Raw genomic sequence first — 18305 nt, 5'->3', positions numbered from 1 at the left:
TCAATATTATATGACAACTCTGCTCTTACACAGCTCATCACCCCAGGCCACTGATTATATCGTACATTATGTGTCCAATAATGGACTTAGAATGTTTTTTCTAAGAGAAATCAGAAGATAATAGAAACTAGAACAAATTAAAAATGGATCAAAAGGGAAAACAAATGATAATATGCTAAATTTTAGCCTAATTATATCTGCATATAGCTCTGTCACCATAATTACCCAGACTGTATGTTGAGCAAATCATCAGAAGCTGGATGATATGAAGAGTTTGGTATCAGAATTCAAGGAAGCTGTATTAACAACCTGGGACATGCCGATGACATAACCGTGCTTGCGGGAAGTGAGGAGGGCGTAAAGCACTTGCTGATGAAGATCAAGTATTGAAACCTTCATTATGGATTACAACTTAATATAAAGAGGACCCGAATCCTCACAACTGGTCCATTATGTTACATCATGATAAGTAGAGGAATGGTTGAAGTTGGGAATTTCGTCTTGATTGGATCCAAATCAATGCTCACAGAGACAGCAGTCAAAAGATCAAGACATATTGCATTGGGTAAATCTGCTGCAAAAGACCTTTTTTTCCCTTTTCTTTTTAAAATCATTTTATTGGGGGCTCGTACAACTCTTATCACAATCCATACATACATCCATGTGTGTCAAGCACATTTGTACATTTGTTGCCATCATCATTCTCAAAACATTTGCTTTCCACTTGGGCCCTTGGTATCAGCTCCTCATTTTTCCCCTCCCTCATGAACCCTTGATAATTTATAAATTATTATTTTGTCATGTCTTACACTGTTCGACGTCTCCCTTCACCCACTTTTCTGTTGTCCGTCCCCCAGGGAGGGCCTTATATGTAGATCCTTGTAATCGGTTCCCCCTTTCTATCCCACCTTCCCTCCACTCTCCCGGTCTTGCCACTCTCACCACTGGTCCTGCAGGGATCATCTGTCCTGGGTTCCTTGTATTTCCAGTTCCTATCTGCACCAGTGTACATCCTCTGGTCTAGCCAGATTTGTAAGGTAGAATTGGGATCATGATAGTGGCGGGGAGAAAGTATTTAAGAACTAGAGGAAAGTTGTATGTTTCATTGTTGCTACTCTGCATCCTGACTGGCTCTTCTCCTCCCCATGACCCTTCTGTAAGGGGATGTGCAGTTGCCTACAGATAGGCTTTGGGTCCTGTGTTAGTCTGGGTACACTAGAGAAACAAATTCATAAACACGCATATGTATATAAGGGAGAGGTTTATATACAAGAGGAATTGAACATTGAGAAAAATCCCAATCCAGTCCAGTCCAAAATCCAAATTCCGATATTAGCTCGTATGCCTGACACCAATCCATAAAGTCCTCTTCAGACTCACAAAACACATACAATGATGCCAAATGCAGAATGATCACAGGTCAGTGGCTGCAAAGTCAGTGGTGGTAGAAGCATCTCAGCACTGGCAGTGGTCTCCACATGGCCATCCCAGTTCCCAGGGCTGCATCAGCGTAGGTCCATGTGGCATCTCCTCAGGGATACCTCTCAGGAAGTCAGCCTTGTCAGTAGAGAGTCTCCAAGGGAGTGAACTGAAAGAGTTAGTGTTTCTCACCTCCAAGAAGGAATTACCACATTTCCCAAAAATCTCAGGAGAAGGGCTTACCCACACAGAAGTCTCATTGGCTACCTCCAGATTGATACCCTAGACTCCACCCCTACACTCTTAATCCTTAAATTGACACCAGATTAGGTGACTACCGCAGGTCCCCACTGCACACTCCCCCTCATTCACAATGATATGCTTTTTTGTTCTTTAATGCCTGATACCTGATCCCTTCGACACCTTGTGATCACACAGGCTGGTGTGCTTCTTCCATGTGGGCTTTGTTGCTTCTGAGCCAGATGGCTACTTGTTTACCTTCAAGCTTTTAAGACCCCAGATGCTATATCTTTTGATAGCTGGGCACCATCAGCTTTCTTAATTACATTTGCTTATTCACCTGCTTCGTCTTTAGCTATTGTGTCTGAAGGTGAGCATCATGGAATGCCAGTTTGTTTAATAGAACAACGTGGTCTTGCATTGAGGGGGTACTTGAGTGGAGGCCCAATGTCCATCTGCTACCTTAATACTAAACCTATAAGTATATGCACATAGATCTATTTCCCCATCATAATATATAAATATATTTACATATGTACATGCCTGTATTTAGGCATCTAAATATCCTTTGCCTCCTAGCTCTTAACTCTGTTTCCTCAAAAGACCTCTTTAAAGTGTTGAGAAGCAAGGATGTTACTTTGAGGACTAAGGTGCACCTGACCCAAGCCATGGTATTTTCAGTTGCCTCATATACTTGTGAAAGTTGGACACTGAATAAGGAAGACCACAGAAGAACTGATGCCTTTTCATGATGGTGTTGGTGAAGAATAATGAAAGTACCATGCACTGCCAAAAGGACAAGCAAGTCTGTCTTGGAAGAAGTATGGCTAAAGTACCCCTTAGAGGCAAGGACGATGAGATTTCATCTCCCATACTTTGGACATGTCAGGAGGGACCAGTCCCTGGAGAGGGCCATCATGCTTGGTAGAGGGGCAGTGAAAAAGAGGAAGGCTCCCAGGGAGATGGATTGACACAGTGGCTGCAACAATAGGCCCGCAGCACAGGAACAATTGTGAGGATGGTGCGGGACTGGGCAGTATTTCATTCTGTTGTGCTTAAAAGGGTCGCTATGGGTCTGAACTGACTCGATGGCACCTAGCAACAACAAACATGTCTGTCTCCATCTACTTCCCAATGCACTCTGTCTGAGGGCAAGACTGTTCACATCCCTGGTCAATGAATGGGTCCAAGGAATTCAAAGTAGGTTTAATCTGAGCGTAGACTCTGCAAATGGATTTTGAACTTCCACAGTCAGCCACAGCCTTCTGTAAACTGGGTGCTCAGAATTTAAGCTTGAATAAGCTTTAATCTAAGTTTTTCTTCTCTGATCTTGGATTTTGTTATTTACAATCTTTGGATCGCAGGGGCTGGTGTGCTTCTTCAGGGTGGACTTAGCTGACACCTCACTTAGATGTCTACTTGTTTTAAGACAAGTCTTTAAGACTTCAGACACTATTCTGTCTGATAGCCAGGCATCATCTGATTTTTTTCATTATACACATGTCATCAGTGATCACTTCATAAGGGCATGTACTGAGCAGGGCCACATTATAAGAACTAATTGTTTTTAGGTTAGGGCTTAAAGTTAAGTGAATATAAAAGTTAATATAGATCCCTGGTTCACTTTAGAGGTAGAATTATATTTTGTTTAGGTAAGAGTTACAAACCAAAAATACAATGATACTAGCTTTTATATTTCATCATGCAGTTTTATTTACAATATTATTTCTTTATACAGCTTCAAGTTACTTTCTAGTATCTTTTCATTTCAGCCTAAAAGATTCCTGTTAACACTTCTTTCAGGATGGTTTGTATGGTAACAACTTCCCTTGGTTTTGCTTATCTGGAAATATTTTAATTTCACCCTCATTTCGAAGATCAGTTTTGACAGCTACATAATTTTTGGTTGACAGGGTTTTTTTTCTTTCTTTCAACACTTTAGATATGTCACCCTACTGCCATCTGGACTCTGGTTGCTGAGGGAAAATTGGCACTTAATCTTATTGAGAATTCTTTGTATGTGACAATTTCCTTTTTTGTCGCTTTAAATATTTTATTTTCTCTTTTTTATGTTTATGTTTGTCTTTTAACATTTTGATTATAATGTGTCTTGGTGTGGATTTCTTTGGGTTTATCTTACTTGAAATTCGTTGGACGTATAAATGTATGTCTTTCATCAAATATGAGAAGTTTTCATTCATTTTTCTTTAACTATGTATCTTTCTGTCTCATTCTTTACTCTCTGTCTGTGCCTTCCTTAGCGCATATGTTGGTCTGCTTGATGGTGTCCTGCAGGTCTCGGGTTTGTTCCTTTTGATTGCTCGTTTTTCTGTCTGCGTTGTATGCTGAGCTGCTTCAGTTATCTTAGTTTCAAGTTTGCAGATGGTTTCTTCTGTCTGCTCAACTTGCCGGTGACCTCCTCCAGCGGAATCTTTGTTCCCCTTGGCTCTTTGTTGTACTTTCTGTCAATAGGCGCGTTGTGTTCAGACTTCCTTTTCCTCCTTTTCTGGGCCGTTGTGTTTTCCTTTAGCTCTTTGAACATATGTTAAAGTTTTAAAAAAGTCTTTATTATATCCAACGCTTTGACTTTCTCAAGGAGTGGAATCTGGTTCTTTTTTTTTCCTCTGACTGTCCTTTCCTATTTCTTTATGTGCCTTATAATGTGTGTGTGTGTGTGTGTGTGTGTGTGTGTGTGTGTGTGTGTGTGTGTGTGAAAATAGGACATTTGAATTAATGTATGGTCACTTTGGAAACCAGCTTCCTTCCCTTCTTCAATGTTTTCTGCCTTTTTGTTTTGTTTTGTTTCCTTTAAGTAATCAGCTGGTTTACTGACTTTGTAAAAGTTAGTTTCCTGTCTTTGTACAAACAGGAAAGACCCCTTGCAGTCTGCAGACTGGCTCTGTGGACAGGGCGGTGGGACACTTCGTCCTCTCTTGCAGCAGCAATTACAGGATTTTCCGTCCTCCCTGCGCCTGTTCTTCCTCTTCCTTTCTCTGCTAGGACGGCCACAGCAAGTATATTTGCTATCATATTTTAGTCTGCAGGCTGACAGGCTTGGCCAGACGTCTTACTGCCGAGGTGTGGTCTACTCCATTCAGAAGCAAGGCCAGTGTGGCAAGCTGGTCCTGCAGGCTGCCGCTTCAGGGTAATACTGACCTGGTGCAGGTGGGGAATGTGTTCCGGTGACAAAAGGCCACAGCTTTCCTACTGTGTTCTTGATGCTGCCTTTCTTTAAGCAGTTCCTGGGTGGCTAAGAATCTCTGATTATTTAGCAGAGTTTGGACACTTCTGTCTGATGGTTTCTGCTTGTTGTTTATTTATTTGTAATATTTCTATGGAGATGACATGACTGTGATGTACTTTATTTAGACACACTATCAGGAGGGACATTATACTTGGTAAAGTAGAGAGTAGGCAGAAACGATGGCTTGACAAAGCAGCTGAGACAATGGGCTCCGATGGTTGTGATGGCCGTGGCCAGGCGGGGCTTGGTTCTGCTATGCAAGGTCACTCTGTGTTGGAACTGATTCAGTGATTCCTAAAAACCACATGGGGAGGGGTGCATGGAGCTTCTTCCTCTGCCATCCTGGTGACCTCTCAAACTCACTCCCATGGAGTCAATTCCAACTCGTTGGAATTCCGTCGGACCAGGTAGAACTGTCCCTGTGGGTTATGGGAGTAGAAAGCCTCATCTTTCTCCACCAGAGCAGCTGGCGGTTCGAGCTGGTTGGTGACCTTGCAGTTAGTAGCTGATGCATAACCACTGCACATCAGGGATCCTTGGTGACCTCTAGGGTTAAAAACACACACACAAAACTTCTATGGTAGATACTTTTTATGTATCTTTTTATCATTACTGGATATACATTTGGTGGGTGTGATATAACTTGGCCATTCTCCTTATTTTGAGAATTCAACATATCACAGAGTTTCCTTGTTTAAAATCAGGCAGGGATGACTATTTTGGGTAGAAATATTTTTTCTTTGGGCTTCCTAAAATCTTAGGAATAATATTCATGTTTCAAAGATGGGAACGAGAAAGGAAGAACTCATTTATTAAGCCCAGGTGGATGCATGTGGTGCAATGAGTTACTCAGTATGGCCCTTTGAGCCATCAAAAACCTCCAAAAGCAAAACCAAACCGCACTGCCAGCGAGTCCAGGCTGACTCACAGCCACTCGTGTGGGTTTCCGAGACGGTAACTGTTGACAGGAGCACAAAGTCCAGTCTTTCCCCCGAGGAGCTGCTGGTGGTTTCAAACTGCCGACCATGCGGATTGCTGCCTAACCACAACACCACCAGGTGCCTTACATTCTAACCACAGTCCTCTATTTTGTCATGTGCTGTAAATCCCGGCCTCTGCGCCCATGGTTACGGTGCCATTTGGAAGCAGCTGTCCGTCATATAAATGAGGCTGGGTTACGATGGGATGTATCTCGAGTCACTATCTTACCAGTTACCACTCTCACCCCAGTCACTGCCCTTCACACCTTGTCCTGCCTCGTTCAAGTAAGGAGCCCTCCTTGAGGGTATGGTCTGCATCCAATATACATGGTTGTATCGGCAAATCTCTGTCTCGCTCTGGAGCTGCCATCTGGATCACCATCATCTGACCTCCGGCTCTTGAGCCTGGTTGATTCGGCAACTTCGATAGCAGTGGTTCTCAACTTTCCTAATGCCTCGACCCTTTAATACAGTTCCTCATGTTGTGATTTTGCTACTCTTATGAATTGGGTGACCCCAGGGAAAGGGTCATTTGACACGCCCCCCCAAAGGGGTCGTGACCCACAGGTTGAGAACCTCTGCTCTATAGCTTGGTGAAGGAACCCTGGTGCCAAAGCGAGTTGGTCTGCTAACTTCAAGATCAGCAGTTTGAAACCACCCGCCACTCCTCAGGAGAAAGATGAGGCTTTCAACTCCTGGAAGGAGCCACAGTCTCGGAAACGCAGAGGCAGTCCAGACCTGTCCTGTAGGATTCCCAGCGCTGAAGTGGACTTGAGGGCAGGGAGTTGAGTTTTACAGCTTGGGGAGACAGCACTTGGTTGTTGCCGTTCATTAGCTGATTTGAATTCATCAGCCCTTCTAAACACGTGAGTCAGAAGTCTCCAGATTGGTCACCGACTCATAGTTTGGGACCTACCAGCCCCTAAACTGTGTGAAGCCATGCCCTGGGCCTGGTGTGAGTGCTGTGAGATTTGCAGGGACTCGGGCACCAAGGCAGGAGGGGAATGATGAGGGAGGAAGAGCAATTGTGAAATCAGAGGGGAAGCGTGGACATTTGAGAAATCTTTAACCTTCACCTCATTTAAACGTTGACTGTAGGCTCTACAGCTTTGTGAAATGACCAAGCATAACATTTCTCTGGAAAGTATATGCAAGGAATGGCCGATTTCATTGCTTACAGGGAAGATTTTTGCTTCCAAAGGAACAAGTGTAAAAGGGATCCCTTCAGGACCAGTGGTGAGAGTGGCGATACTGGGAAGATAATGGGAGGGTGGGGTAGGAAGGGGGAACCGATTAGAAGGATCTACATATAACCCCCTCCCTGGGGGATGGACAACAGAAAAGTGGGTGAAGGGAGACGTCGGACAGTGTAGGATATGACAAAATAATAATCATTTATAAATTATCAAGGGTTTTGAGGGAGGGGGAACAGGGAGGGAGGGGGAAAATGAGCTGATACCAAGGGCTCAAGTTGAAAGCAAATATTTTGAGAATGATGAGGGCAACAAATGTCAAAATGTGCTTGACACACATGGATGTATGTATGGATTGTGATAAGAGTTGTACGAGCCCCAATAAAATGATTTTTTTAAAAGAAAAGAATGAAGATGTTTTAAAATTGACTGGTGGTGATTGCACAATTCTCGTTGATATATAAAATATTAAATTTTATGGTATGTGCACTAGGTGTCAAAATCTTTAGAATTTTAAAAATTGTTAAAAAATTTGTAGACAAATTCTGTTACCTTTTAATTCAACTTTTTCACTAATGTTTTGAAGCTCCCTCATATGTATTTTGACTGTGTTACAAAAAAAACCACCCACGTTATTTATGACCACTGGCAAAAAGGGAGTTTCCAAAGAGTACTATCTAAACCTTATAAATATTGAACCTAGTGAGTGTATTACCTAGTTTAAAAAACGGTATTTTAAAAAATGTCAACGGTGAAAATGTGAAAGTAATTTAAAAATCCAGTAGATGGCAGTATTACTCTGTCGGGAAGTAAATAGCCACACGTTGGTTCACGCTTAAACACAGGTGTGGGCAATTCTGAGTTATTTTTTTCTCCCTCATTTTTCTGTCATTCTAACCTTCTTACAAGACCTATATAGGAATAGGGATTGGAGGAAGTTGGTTTATAAAGCTGAACACATGTAAACTCCATGACCCAGCCGTTCCACTTCTACAAACATATAAATAGAAAAGCTGACATATTTTCACAGAAAGCCCAGTGCAAGAATGTTCACAGAACTTTATTCATCATACAATGGTAAGTAAAAAGCCCTGCTACAAACTCATAGGAACCTCTGTGAAACACAGACATCCGAATATGAGCCGATGTTCTTGACATGCCTGCACTTGCTCTACACCGCCTGAAGGCAGTGTTTCCATCCCTCGACCCCACTGCAGGAGCCCGCTCACTGCCAGGGCAGCAGTTGGAAGCCAGCCGCTGGTCTGTGGGAGGAAGAGCAGAGTTACCTCTCTCCCTCCCTCTGATGTACATTCTCGGACACTCACAGGGGCAGTTCTGCCTTGTACTACACGGTCACTATGAGTTGGCATTGACTCTGGCAGTGAGTTTTTTTTTGAACCCCAATTGTTCTTTGAATCTCAGGGACCAAAAGAGGTCTGAAGGGGGAAAGTCAGGACTGTGGAATGGATGAGGTCCCATTTTCTAATAAAATTCCCCTAGGCAACCCTTGCTCCCTTGGGAGAATGAGCAGGCGCATTGTCCTGAATGCGGCTTTCAGGGCCCTTCCCCCAGTTTTCAGTGCTCCCTAACTCGAGGCAGAGAGGTCAGCGCCGAAGGTTATGGCGATGGATTTGGGGGACGCCAAAGGGATGATCTGGATTGATTTTCTTGAAGGGATACAGGATGAGCACACTTATTATGAATAAGGTTTAATGAAAATTGAAAGCTGTATTGGTGAGAAGGGTGAGGGAAGCTACAAGGAGGAATTTATTCCCGTCCCGGGGCACCTGCTCGTTCTTGGAAGGTTGCAAGGGCTGTCCAGAAGAATTTATTGGGAGCCCTCACCCATCTAGTGTACAGCCCCCAGCTTGTCCCTAAACTAAAAGGACATTGAAAAGGGCCACGATGTGGGTCCCTCGAGGTGTGAAAACGTGGTGCAAAGTGAAGCGCAGAGTTCTTCAGGGAAGGGCGTCAAGATGGGAACACCGCCTTCAGGAGCGCTGGGATCCAGAGGGGAGAGGCCGAGAAGCAACAGCTTCACATGTGGATATATTTAAAAAGGATCGTTTTATTGGCACATACATCACATGCCGTACAATTCGATCAGTCAATCACATTAAGAGTTGTACAGTCCTTACCACATTCAATTTGGGAACATTTTGATGGTTTTCACGGAGTTTATATTTGTAGCAATCTGTTCCACTTAACGTCTTATTAAAGCACCTGAAAACAACAAGCACACACATTTTGTTTTTATCATTTTTATTGTCATTCACATTTCAGCGCTAATGTCACTTCTTCAGAGAGGCTGTCGGCGATGCTGTCGTTTAAGGGAGTGCTACTCCACCAGTTGGGGCAAGAGGTGCCTGTCAGTTTTATTTCTTGGTACTTCTCACTCTATTTGATTGGCTTATTTATTCATGAATTTGTTTACTGGTGGAAATCGATTCCTCATTTTAGGTGTGTTAGTCTGGGTAGACTAGAGAAACAAATCCATGTGTATAAGAAAGAGATTTATATACATAGGAATTGAACATTGAGAAAACATCCCAGCCCAGTACAGTCCAAGGCCTTAAGTCCTATATTAGCCCATATGTCCGACATCAATCTATAAAGTCCTCTTCAGAATGATGCAACATATGCAATAACGCTGTAGAAGATCACTGGCCAATGGGTAGAAAGTCTTTGGGTCCAGTGGCGTAAGCATCTCAGCGCTGGCAGGGGTCCTCTGTGGTTTATCCAGCTTCCATATGGCTTGTCTTCTACAATGTCTCCCAGGGAGTAGCAGAGAGGTGTCTTCCACCTCCATGGAGGAAGTACCAGATTTCCCAAAATTCTCCAAGGGAAAGTTATGCCCACACAGAAATCTCATTGGCTATCTCCAGATTGACAGCCTAGACTCCACCCTTACACTATTAATCCTTAAATTGACAACAGATTAGGTGACTACCACATTAGGTATTCAGGAAAGTTTGTGATCATGTCTCTCCCTCTCCACAAGCTAGATGGTAATCCCCTTCCCAGGAGGGTAGTGAGTTTGTCAGTCCTACACTCCAGCTCAGAACCAGCTTCCTGGACAACTCAGCCTGGGAGAGGAGCTGCAACTGAGAAAGATGGGGGACTGGGGGGTCTGGACCCACCTGGGCAGATGCCCACCTTGACAGAGATGAAGAGACTCCTTAGAAAGGAGTGTTCTCTTCGATGCCAATCATAGACTGGCTCCTGTTTTGCTGGCGAGAACGTCGCAGGGTTCCTTTTGCTTCTGACAATTGTCTACGAGGGAAAGCACACCCTGGTGGTGGGGAGAAGTACTTACTCCTTGAGGACTGGGTCATGCACGTGAATGGTCACAGCATGGAGGACTCAAAGGGAAAGCAAGGTGAACTGAGACCCTCTGTCCAGGAAGATGGGCAGTGTACCCCATGACATCTAGACTATCAGAGGGGTGTACGGGGGCCCAACTTGAGAAACTCCGATAGGGAAGAGAGGCCTAGGGTCCAGACCTAAAGCCTGACATGGCTGGGGTCTGATTGAGGTCAGGGCTCAGTTTGAGACCAGCTCAGTATTCAGAGTGGGGTCGGCGCTCAGCCTGGGATTAGGGCTGTTAGAGGTCAGGAGTAGAGCTCAGTCTGGGGTCAGGGTTTCATCAGGGATAAGAGCACAGTTTAAGTTTGGAAGTAGGCTGGAGAAAAGGCTCGGCTTGGGTTGGGCTGACCTCAGGTTATGTGGGCTGGATCACTGCTCAGTTCAGGGTCAGATCTTGGTCTAGGGCCAAGGTTAAATCAGGAGTTAGTTGTGGTAGGGGGATGAGGTTGATATTTACAGCGAAGTCTACCTTCAGGGTCATGACCCAGCCTCATCAGTTATGGCTCCAAGTCTTGGCACTGCCTGGGGCCAGGGTTGAAATTCAACCTTATTTCAGTTTTGGTGTGGAGCCTGCTCAGCACCCGGCCTTTGCCTAGATTTGGGCTTGATCCTCAGCTGGGACAGGGAGCCCTCTGGTGTCAGAGCTCAGTCCTGGAACAAACAGGTGAGTCAACACTTCGTTTTACAGCAGCACCAGCAAACCACCCCCTGTGGGCCAAGTCTTCTTTGCTGCCTGGTTTAGTAAAGAAAGCTTATTGCTATCCGTTGTTGCTATGTCCTGTTGAGTCAATTCCAACTCATGGTGACCCTGTAGGACAGAGTAGAACTGCCCCACTGGGATGCCTAGGTTGTAAACTTAATGGAAGCAGATTGCCTGGTCTTTTCTCCCACGGAGTAGCCAGCTGGTGGGTTCTAACCACTGACCTCTTGATTAGCCACAGAGTGCTTTACCACGGCCTCACCAGGGCTCCTCATCACCATGTAGCCAGGCTAGTTTCTTTTTATCTCCTAGTTGTTTTCATGCCACATGAGCAGAGCCCAGTAGGTGCAACAGACAACTAGGTGGCCCACCAAGCCTGAAATATTTACAATCTGACCCTTTACTGAAAAAAGTTTGCCTATTCCTATTCAAAAGGCATCGAGGCCCCTTTGGGGCCTCATAGCTCAGATCCCTGACTTGACGGTATCAAGAAACCCTGTTAAGGTTCAGGTGGAGTTGAAGAGGCACGGGGAGCCCGAATGGAAGCAGTAAGATGTCTGAGCTTCAAGTCAAGTCCTGTCGGGTTTCCTCTACCAGCCAACTCTAATGATGACTTGTTTTGGTCCTGGATTCACCTGGTCTGCCCTTTCCCTTTTAGGACATCACCAGGCTGTCCCATTACCAACTGAAAGGCAATCCCCACTTGCACATTGGTCTTGGCAGTTTCCAAAATGACCCCTTGGTCTTTGAGTCTCTCCATGCCCCTACCTCTCTCATCCCTAACCATTGGCTGCTGAGGGTCTCTCTGCTTTCAACATGGGCTAGAATAATTTCTGGGGTCACTTGTTCCATTAAAGTCATACCTAAGCTCAACTTTGAGGATCCCATACAAGAGAGCTGTACGGAAGCACAGCTACCCAGCAGGTGGCCCTCAGCCATTCGGTGCCCCACAATTCACACCAGGAGACCAGGGTTCTCTCCAACGTCCCTTTCTTCTGCACCACTCTGAGGAAATGACTGCCTGCTCAGGCCCTCCAGCTGCCCCTCCCTCTTAGAGAGGGCCATCCAAAGCAGGCTAAGGTCATGACTTGTGACATGAGCCTGGGTTTTCCAAGTCCACCTCTGGGAGCTCAGTCCTGTTGAGTGAGCCCCATGTTGTGTGAGCCCCCAGAGAGATGCCTCGCTGGTGGATATTAGTCCCTTCGTCTTGGGCACAGGCGCCTCCACCAAACACCGGGTGAGTTCACCAAGCCAGTGGATGTTGAGTTGACTCCTTAAGGCAACCTCGTGGGGATCAGAGTAGAACTGTACTTCAAAAGGACTTCAGTGACTGAGATTTTGGAAGCAGGTCACCCAAGGAGCTTCTGTAAGGACTTTCAGTCAGCTGCCGAGCACATGTACCATTTGCACTGCCCTGGTGAGGCTGCTAGCCTCATGCTTAGTGATTCCGATCCACCAGCTGCCACTCAGGTGGAAGACGAGGCTTTCTGCTCCCCTAAGGATCCCCAATCACAGACAGCCACAGGGGCAGCTCTGCTCTGCCCGACAGGCTCACGATGAGTTAGGATTGACTCGATGGCAGGGAGCTTAGTTTTGAGGGACTCCCGAGTGTTTGCCTGGCCCCCTTCTTAAAAGAGCTGCTCCAGACACGATCTGCAGATGAGCCTGCTTGGTTGTTGTTCCGATTATTTAAGTCACATGGCTAAGTATAATGCCTTTGGCTGCCTGGGAAATTTGGGGAGTTGAATGCTAAGTGCAGCGCAGTTATCTGCAGGGCCTGGGGGGCCTTTCTTCGGCCTTCGTCCCAGGGGTCTTTGTTGGATCTGACATGAAAGGATTGTGCTGTTGAGGATGTCTTACAAAGTCGGCCCCATATAAACTCCAAAGACATAAAGGACCGGCAGGCAGAGCTGGGCTGGCTGGGTGAGATCTCTGGTGAGCAGAATGGGATCAGATTTGGGGTGCAGCTTCTGGGGGACTGGAGTCTGGGTCTGGCAGCCCCTTGTTTGTCTTCGTCAGCTTTCTCCAGACGGCAGCAGTCTCCTCGACCTTGAGCCTGTGTCTTCATGATGAGAAAGTCTCCCAATTGCTTCACGTCGAATTATTTGCAGGAACGTCATTTTGCGTAAAACTGACATGGAGTAGATGGCCCCAACTCTGTCTCTCGCTTGCTGTGTGATCTTGGCCCAGACTCTTCCTGTGCTGGAGAACGGAAGTGGTGGGGGCTGTTAAGGCTTTGGCTCTCACAACTGGGGGTTCTCTCTGAGGGCTTGGGAAATGCTTCTTGGGTCCGGATGTGGTTGGGGCATTTGAGGAGCGAAGAGAGAAACAGAGTCTGGGTGATTGGCCAGGGCAAGAGTGAGTTGATGGGGTGGAGCAGCCAGAGTGGGTGGGTTCCACCAGCCTCCCGGCAACAAGAATGAAGAGATGATGGGGGCAGAGGCTCCTATAGTACTTACATCATCCAGAGTTGACAGAAAGTCTAAGGATTCCTGAGCCCAGCACCCCGTTTTACAGATGAGAAAACTGAGGCTCAGAAGGAAAAAGAACTTGCCACATTCACCAATGGAGGCCGAGGCTGAAGTGGGCCTGAACCCCAAGACTCCTGGCTGTCGTGTGGTAGGAACAAAGGTAGGCAGATGCCATCTCCTCCTCATTCTGTTCCCCTCACTTGGCTTCGGCCACGTGAATGATCACGAAGCCTTTGATGTCTGGGAAGTGGGGGCTGACAAGGTCCACCTGCAGCTGCCTTGGGCCACTCCTGGAGGGGGTAATGTTGAACTGGACCCAGGCCTTCTCCTGAGGCTCCAGACTGGGCACACTGGAGAAAAGGGACAAGGAAAGAGGAGACTATTAGCCTGCTCTCCTGGTTGGCCTGCCAGACCAGGCCTCCCACAATCTCAAGTTCATACCGCTTGGTTTGACATTCAAACCTGGACACCCTGCTTCCAGATGAATCTTTCCTTCCTGCATTTCCCACCCCTCCTGCCCCACCAGGCTAGTCTCATCCCCACACCCTGACTATATCTTAAGATTTCCCTCCTCAATGGACAGTAAGGGGAACCCATCCTGGCCCACCAAGCCCTGAGACAATATTCCTGTTCAGAACAGACAATGCACAGAGAGGACCATAGGGCTGTCCCCACCATGAGACACGACATCCCTCACTGAACCATAGTGCTTCAGGGGACAACACTGGAGACACAGTGTGAGAATTGTGCCAAATCTGACCCCATTATGCTGGGGTGAACCACCAAGGACATGCAACAGAGCAGCGAGGAGAGCAAAGTGATGACATCTCTGGGGAATACCAAAAATAGACTTTGGAGACAGAGGGTGGTATCCCATCAGACTCAACTGGAAAACACTCGCAAATGCTAACAAACAGACCTTAAGCTATTTATAGGCTTTTCCTTTTTTGTCATTGGCTTTCTTTTTGTTGTTGTTATTTTGTTTTTGTTGTTGTTATTGTTTTGTTGATTTTGTCTTCCTTTGTTGGTTTGTTTGGCTTTACCTGTTTTTTGTGCTTATTAATGTCTCTGGATGTCTACTAGATAAGATAGGTGGGATAGATAATTTGTAGATGAAAACAACAGAACCAGGGGGTTATGGGAGAAGGGGAGGTTGGAGAAAGGAAGAGGGTGGCAACCAACCCAGGGACAAGGGAACAACAAGTGAACTAAAATCAATGGCGAGAAGGGCGTAGGATGCCTAGTGGGGCTTAATCAAGGGCAATATAACAGTGAGGAATTACTAAACATGATTGAAGGCCAAACATGATGGTAGGACAAGAGGAAAGTAAAAGGAAATAGAGGAAAGAACCAGGAGGCAAAGGATATTTATAGAGGTCTAAATACAGGGATGTTTGTATGTAAATATATTTATCTATAACGAGAGGGAAATAGATCTATGTACTTATATCTATATGTTAAGAATTAAGGTAGAAGATGGACATTATGCCTCTACTAAAGTCCTCCCTCAACACATGAACACTTTGTTCTAATAATCCGGCACTCTGTGATGCTCACCTCCCCGACATTGCAGAAGACAAAATGTGTGTATATGCAAATGTGGTGAAGAAAGTTGATGGTGCCCAGCTATCAAAAGATATAGTGTCGCTCCTAATAAAAGTATTTAATTAAAAAAAAAAGATATAGTCTCTGGGGTCTTAAAAGCTTGAAGATAAACAAACATCCATCTAGCTGAGAAGCAACAAATCACACATGGAAGAAGCACACCAGCCTGTGTGATCATGAGGTGTCAATGGGTTAAGGTATCAGGCATCTAAGACCCAGAAAAAAATCATACCAATGTGAATGGGAGCGGGGTGGGTAGGTGAGGGGGAGGCAAGGAGTGGAGACCCAAAGCCATTTGTAGACAATTGGACATCCCCTCACAGAGGGGTCACAGGGAATTGATGAGCCAGTCAGGGTGCAGTATAGCAATGATGAAACACACAACTTTCCTCTAGATCTTTATTGCTTCCTCCCCCCCACTCTCATGACCTTAATTCTAACTTACTAATCAGATTAGACCAGAACATGTACACTGCTACAGATAAGAGCCCAAAACACAAGGAATCCAGGATAGATAAGCCCCTCAGGGCCAACAATGAGGATAGAGATACCAGGAGGATAAGGGGAAGGTGTGGGGAGAAAGGGGGAATTGATCACAAGGATCATATACATATAACCCCTTCCCAGGGGGACGAACAACAGAAAAGTGGGTGAAAGGTGACAGAGGACGATGTAAGATATGAAAATAATAATCTATAACTTATCAAGGGTTTTTGAGGGAGGAAGGGAGGGGGGAAAATGAGGAGCTGATACCAAGGGCTCAAGTAGAAAGAAAACGCTTTGAAAATGATGATGGCAACATATGTACAAATGTGCTTGACACAATGGATGAATGTATGGATTGTGATAAGAGCTGTAAGAGCCCCCAATAGAAGTATTTAATAATAAGCAAAAAGATTTCCCTCCTCACTGAGGTTACTCCATCCCAACGTAAGGTCTAAGTCCATTCTTCTGTCTGTTCAATTCATATTATCCTCATTTGATGGGCCTGGAAGAGCCCTTCTCCAGAAGACTCATATCTGGTTCATCTTGGCATTCTTAGCAACTGACAGTGGCCTAGAGTAGGGTTCGTATGACCAAGAACAATCTGAGTGAGTGAATGAATGAAAGAAAAATGAATAATTGAAAGTGAATAAAGGAAGGAATAGACAGATACACACGTGGATGCCTGAGTGAAGGTGTAGCGTGTGAAGGAATGGTGAGAGAAGGACGGAATTGATGAATGGACAAGTCCAAACTGAGTAGACGAATAAATAACTAAATGAATGAGCAAGTGGATACATGAGGAAATCAGCGGATGGATGGACGGCTGGAAGAGTGAGCAAATGGAAGAGAGAGTGAGGGGATGCATAAGTAAACAGATGTTGTGATCACTTCTGTGATTGAGAGAATGATTGAATGAATGAGATCATGAACACACGAATGGAGGCTGATGTGTGTGGGAATCTGGCTCCTGGGGTCTAGAAGCCTCTCTCTACCCCTCCACCTGGCAGCTTCTCTCTGGCCCATCCCATGAGGGAGGAAGGAAGGGAGGGAGGGAGGGAGGAAGGCAGGTTGGTACTTACTCAATGCTGAGCTGTCCTTGGAGCAGGCCACTGCCCTCCACCATCAGCACACAGTCCTCCACTCTCTCCAAGAGGGGGTTGACCACCATCACTTCCACCACAACGGCCACCCCCACCACAGCGGGGCCCAGCACCTGGAGGGGCAATACCCACGAGTCATCGCCCTTCCTCCCATCTCACCCTCAGGGAACCTGTGGTCCTCACTGGATCAGAAAATGGGACATTTATGCCTTGCCTCCACCTACCCCCATGTTCATCATCATGTCCAAGTCCCTGCCTTCAGAGGACTCCTCCTAGCCTTGAGAACTGAGGCTGGAGTGAGACGCGCCGGGCCCCCAGCTTCTGGTGCCCTCCTTCGCTCTGAAGAGGGCCTGCTAGGAACAGGTTGGGGGATGAGGGCAGGAGTCACCTTGATCGTGATGAAGTCCTCCAGAGTAATGTCTTTCTCCACCAGGAGCTTCTCTCCTTTGGTGACAAGGCACATGGCCGCCAACAGGATCTTCTTGTCCTCCGTCAGGTCTTCCTTATACTGAGAGTAAGCTATTGCGATGGGGATCTTTTTCTCTGGAAGAGAAAGCAGAGGCGGGAGTTTGTATGATCAAGAAAACAATCTGAGGGAGGGAGTGAATGACTGAAAGAAAAATGAGTGACTGGAAGTGGATAAAGGAAGGAATGGATGGATACATGTGTGAATGAATGAGTGAAGGCAAATGTGTGACGGAATGGTGAGAGAAGGAAGGAACGGATGAGTGAACAAGTCCAAACTGAGTAGATGAGTAAATAAGTAAATGAATGAGTGGGTGGGCACATGAATGAATGAATGAATGGATGGATGGATGGATGGATGGATGGAAGAGTGAGCAAATGAAAGAAAGAGACCAGTACTCTTCATTGGTACCCCAGAGCAGGACAGGAAGACCCAACTCATAGCCATCTCATCTCTGTTCCTTACAGCCATCATGAGACAGGCACTACAATCCTCCGTTCATACACGAAGAAGCCTGAGGCTTGGAGAGGAAATTTTTTTGGGGTTCAAAATCACATAAGCAAATCAATCAAGGAATCAAGATGTAGGGGGATACATTCACACCAGTCAGGTACTAGGATAGCAGAAAGATTCCCAAATGCAACCTGAAACATAGCTAAACTTTCCCTAACGATTCAAGGCAGATACATCATTTACCACCTCAAGAGTTCATTTGTTTACAACCTACGATGTTCTAGGCACAGAGAGGAGGGAGGCCACAGCCTGCCTCAAGCTCCCGAGCTGGTGAGGAGGTCAACTCTCCTTTGTTTCTCCCAATGCGTCCTGCCTTGCAGCTTGACACTTGTCACCCACCAGCTAAGGAAGGTCCTCTTTGGTTCCCACACCCGGCCATCTCATGCCTCCTGCGCTCTCAGCTCCATGGTCTTGGCCTTCTCCCACTCCTTTCCTTTTCCCTCTAATCAGCCACAGACACCTTGCTGATGTATTCTTGTGAACATCGGTCACTACCACAGGTTCTCTCTCTCTCTCTCTCTC

The 18305-nt window shown here is 45.9% G+C and overlaps 1 protein-coding gene across 1 annotated transcript in view; it reads right to left on the bottom strand.

Moving 5' to 3' along the window:
• Positions 1-13809: 13809 nt before the first annotated feature.
• Positions 13810-18305, bottom strand: part of TGM6 (transglutaminase 6) — a 63838-nt gene continuing 59342 nt past the window's right edge. Inside the window, exons 11-13 of the mRNA XM_030886993.2 lie at positions 17193-17347; positions 16784-16917; positions 13810-13963 (exon numbers count right to left, since the gene is read on the bottom strand). Of these exons, the coding sequence (XP_030742853.1) occupies positions 13810-13963; positions 16784-16917; positions 17193-17347 (443 nt within the window). The remainder of the gene's footprint in view (positions 13964-16783; positions 16918-17192; positions 17348-18305) is intronic.

This window comes from Echinops telfairi, unplaced genomic scaffold, assembly GCF_000313985.2.
Source record: "Echinops telfairi isolate 266 unplaced genomic scaffold, ASM31398v2 ScPeMD7_5592;HRSCAF=6446, whole genome shotgun sequence".
Classification (NCBI taxonomy): Eukaryota; Metazoa; Chordata; class Mammalia; order Afrosoricida; family Tenrecidae; genus Echinops; species Echinops telfairi.
Note: the sequence above shows the minus strand (reverse complement) of the source record. Positions and strands in the feature narration are given on the sequence as shown.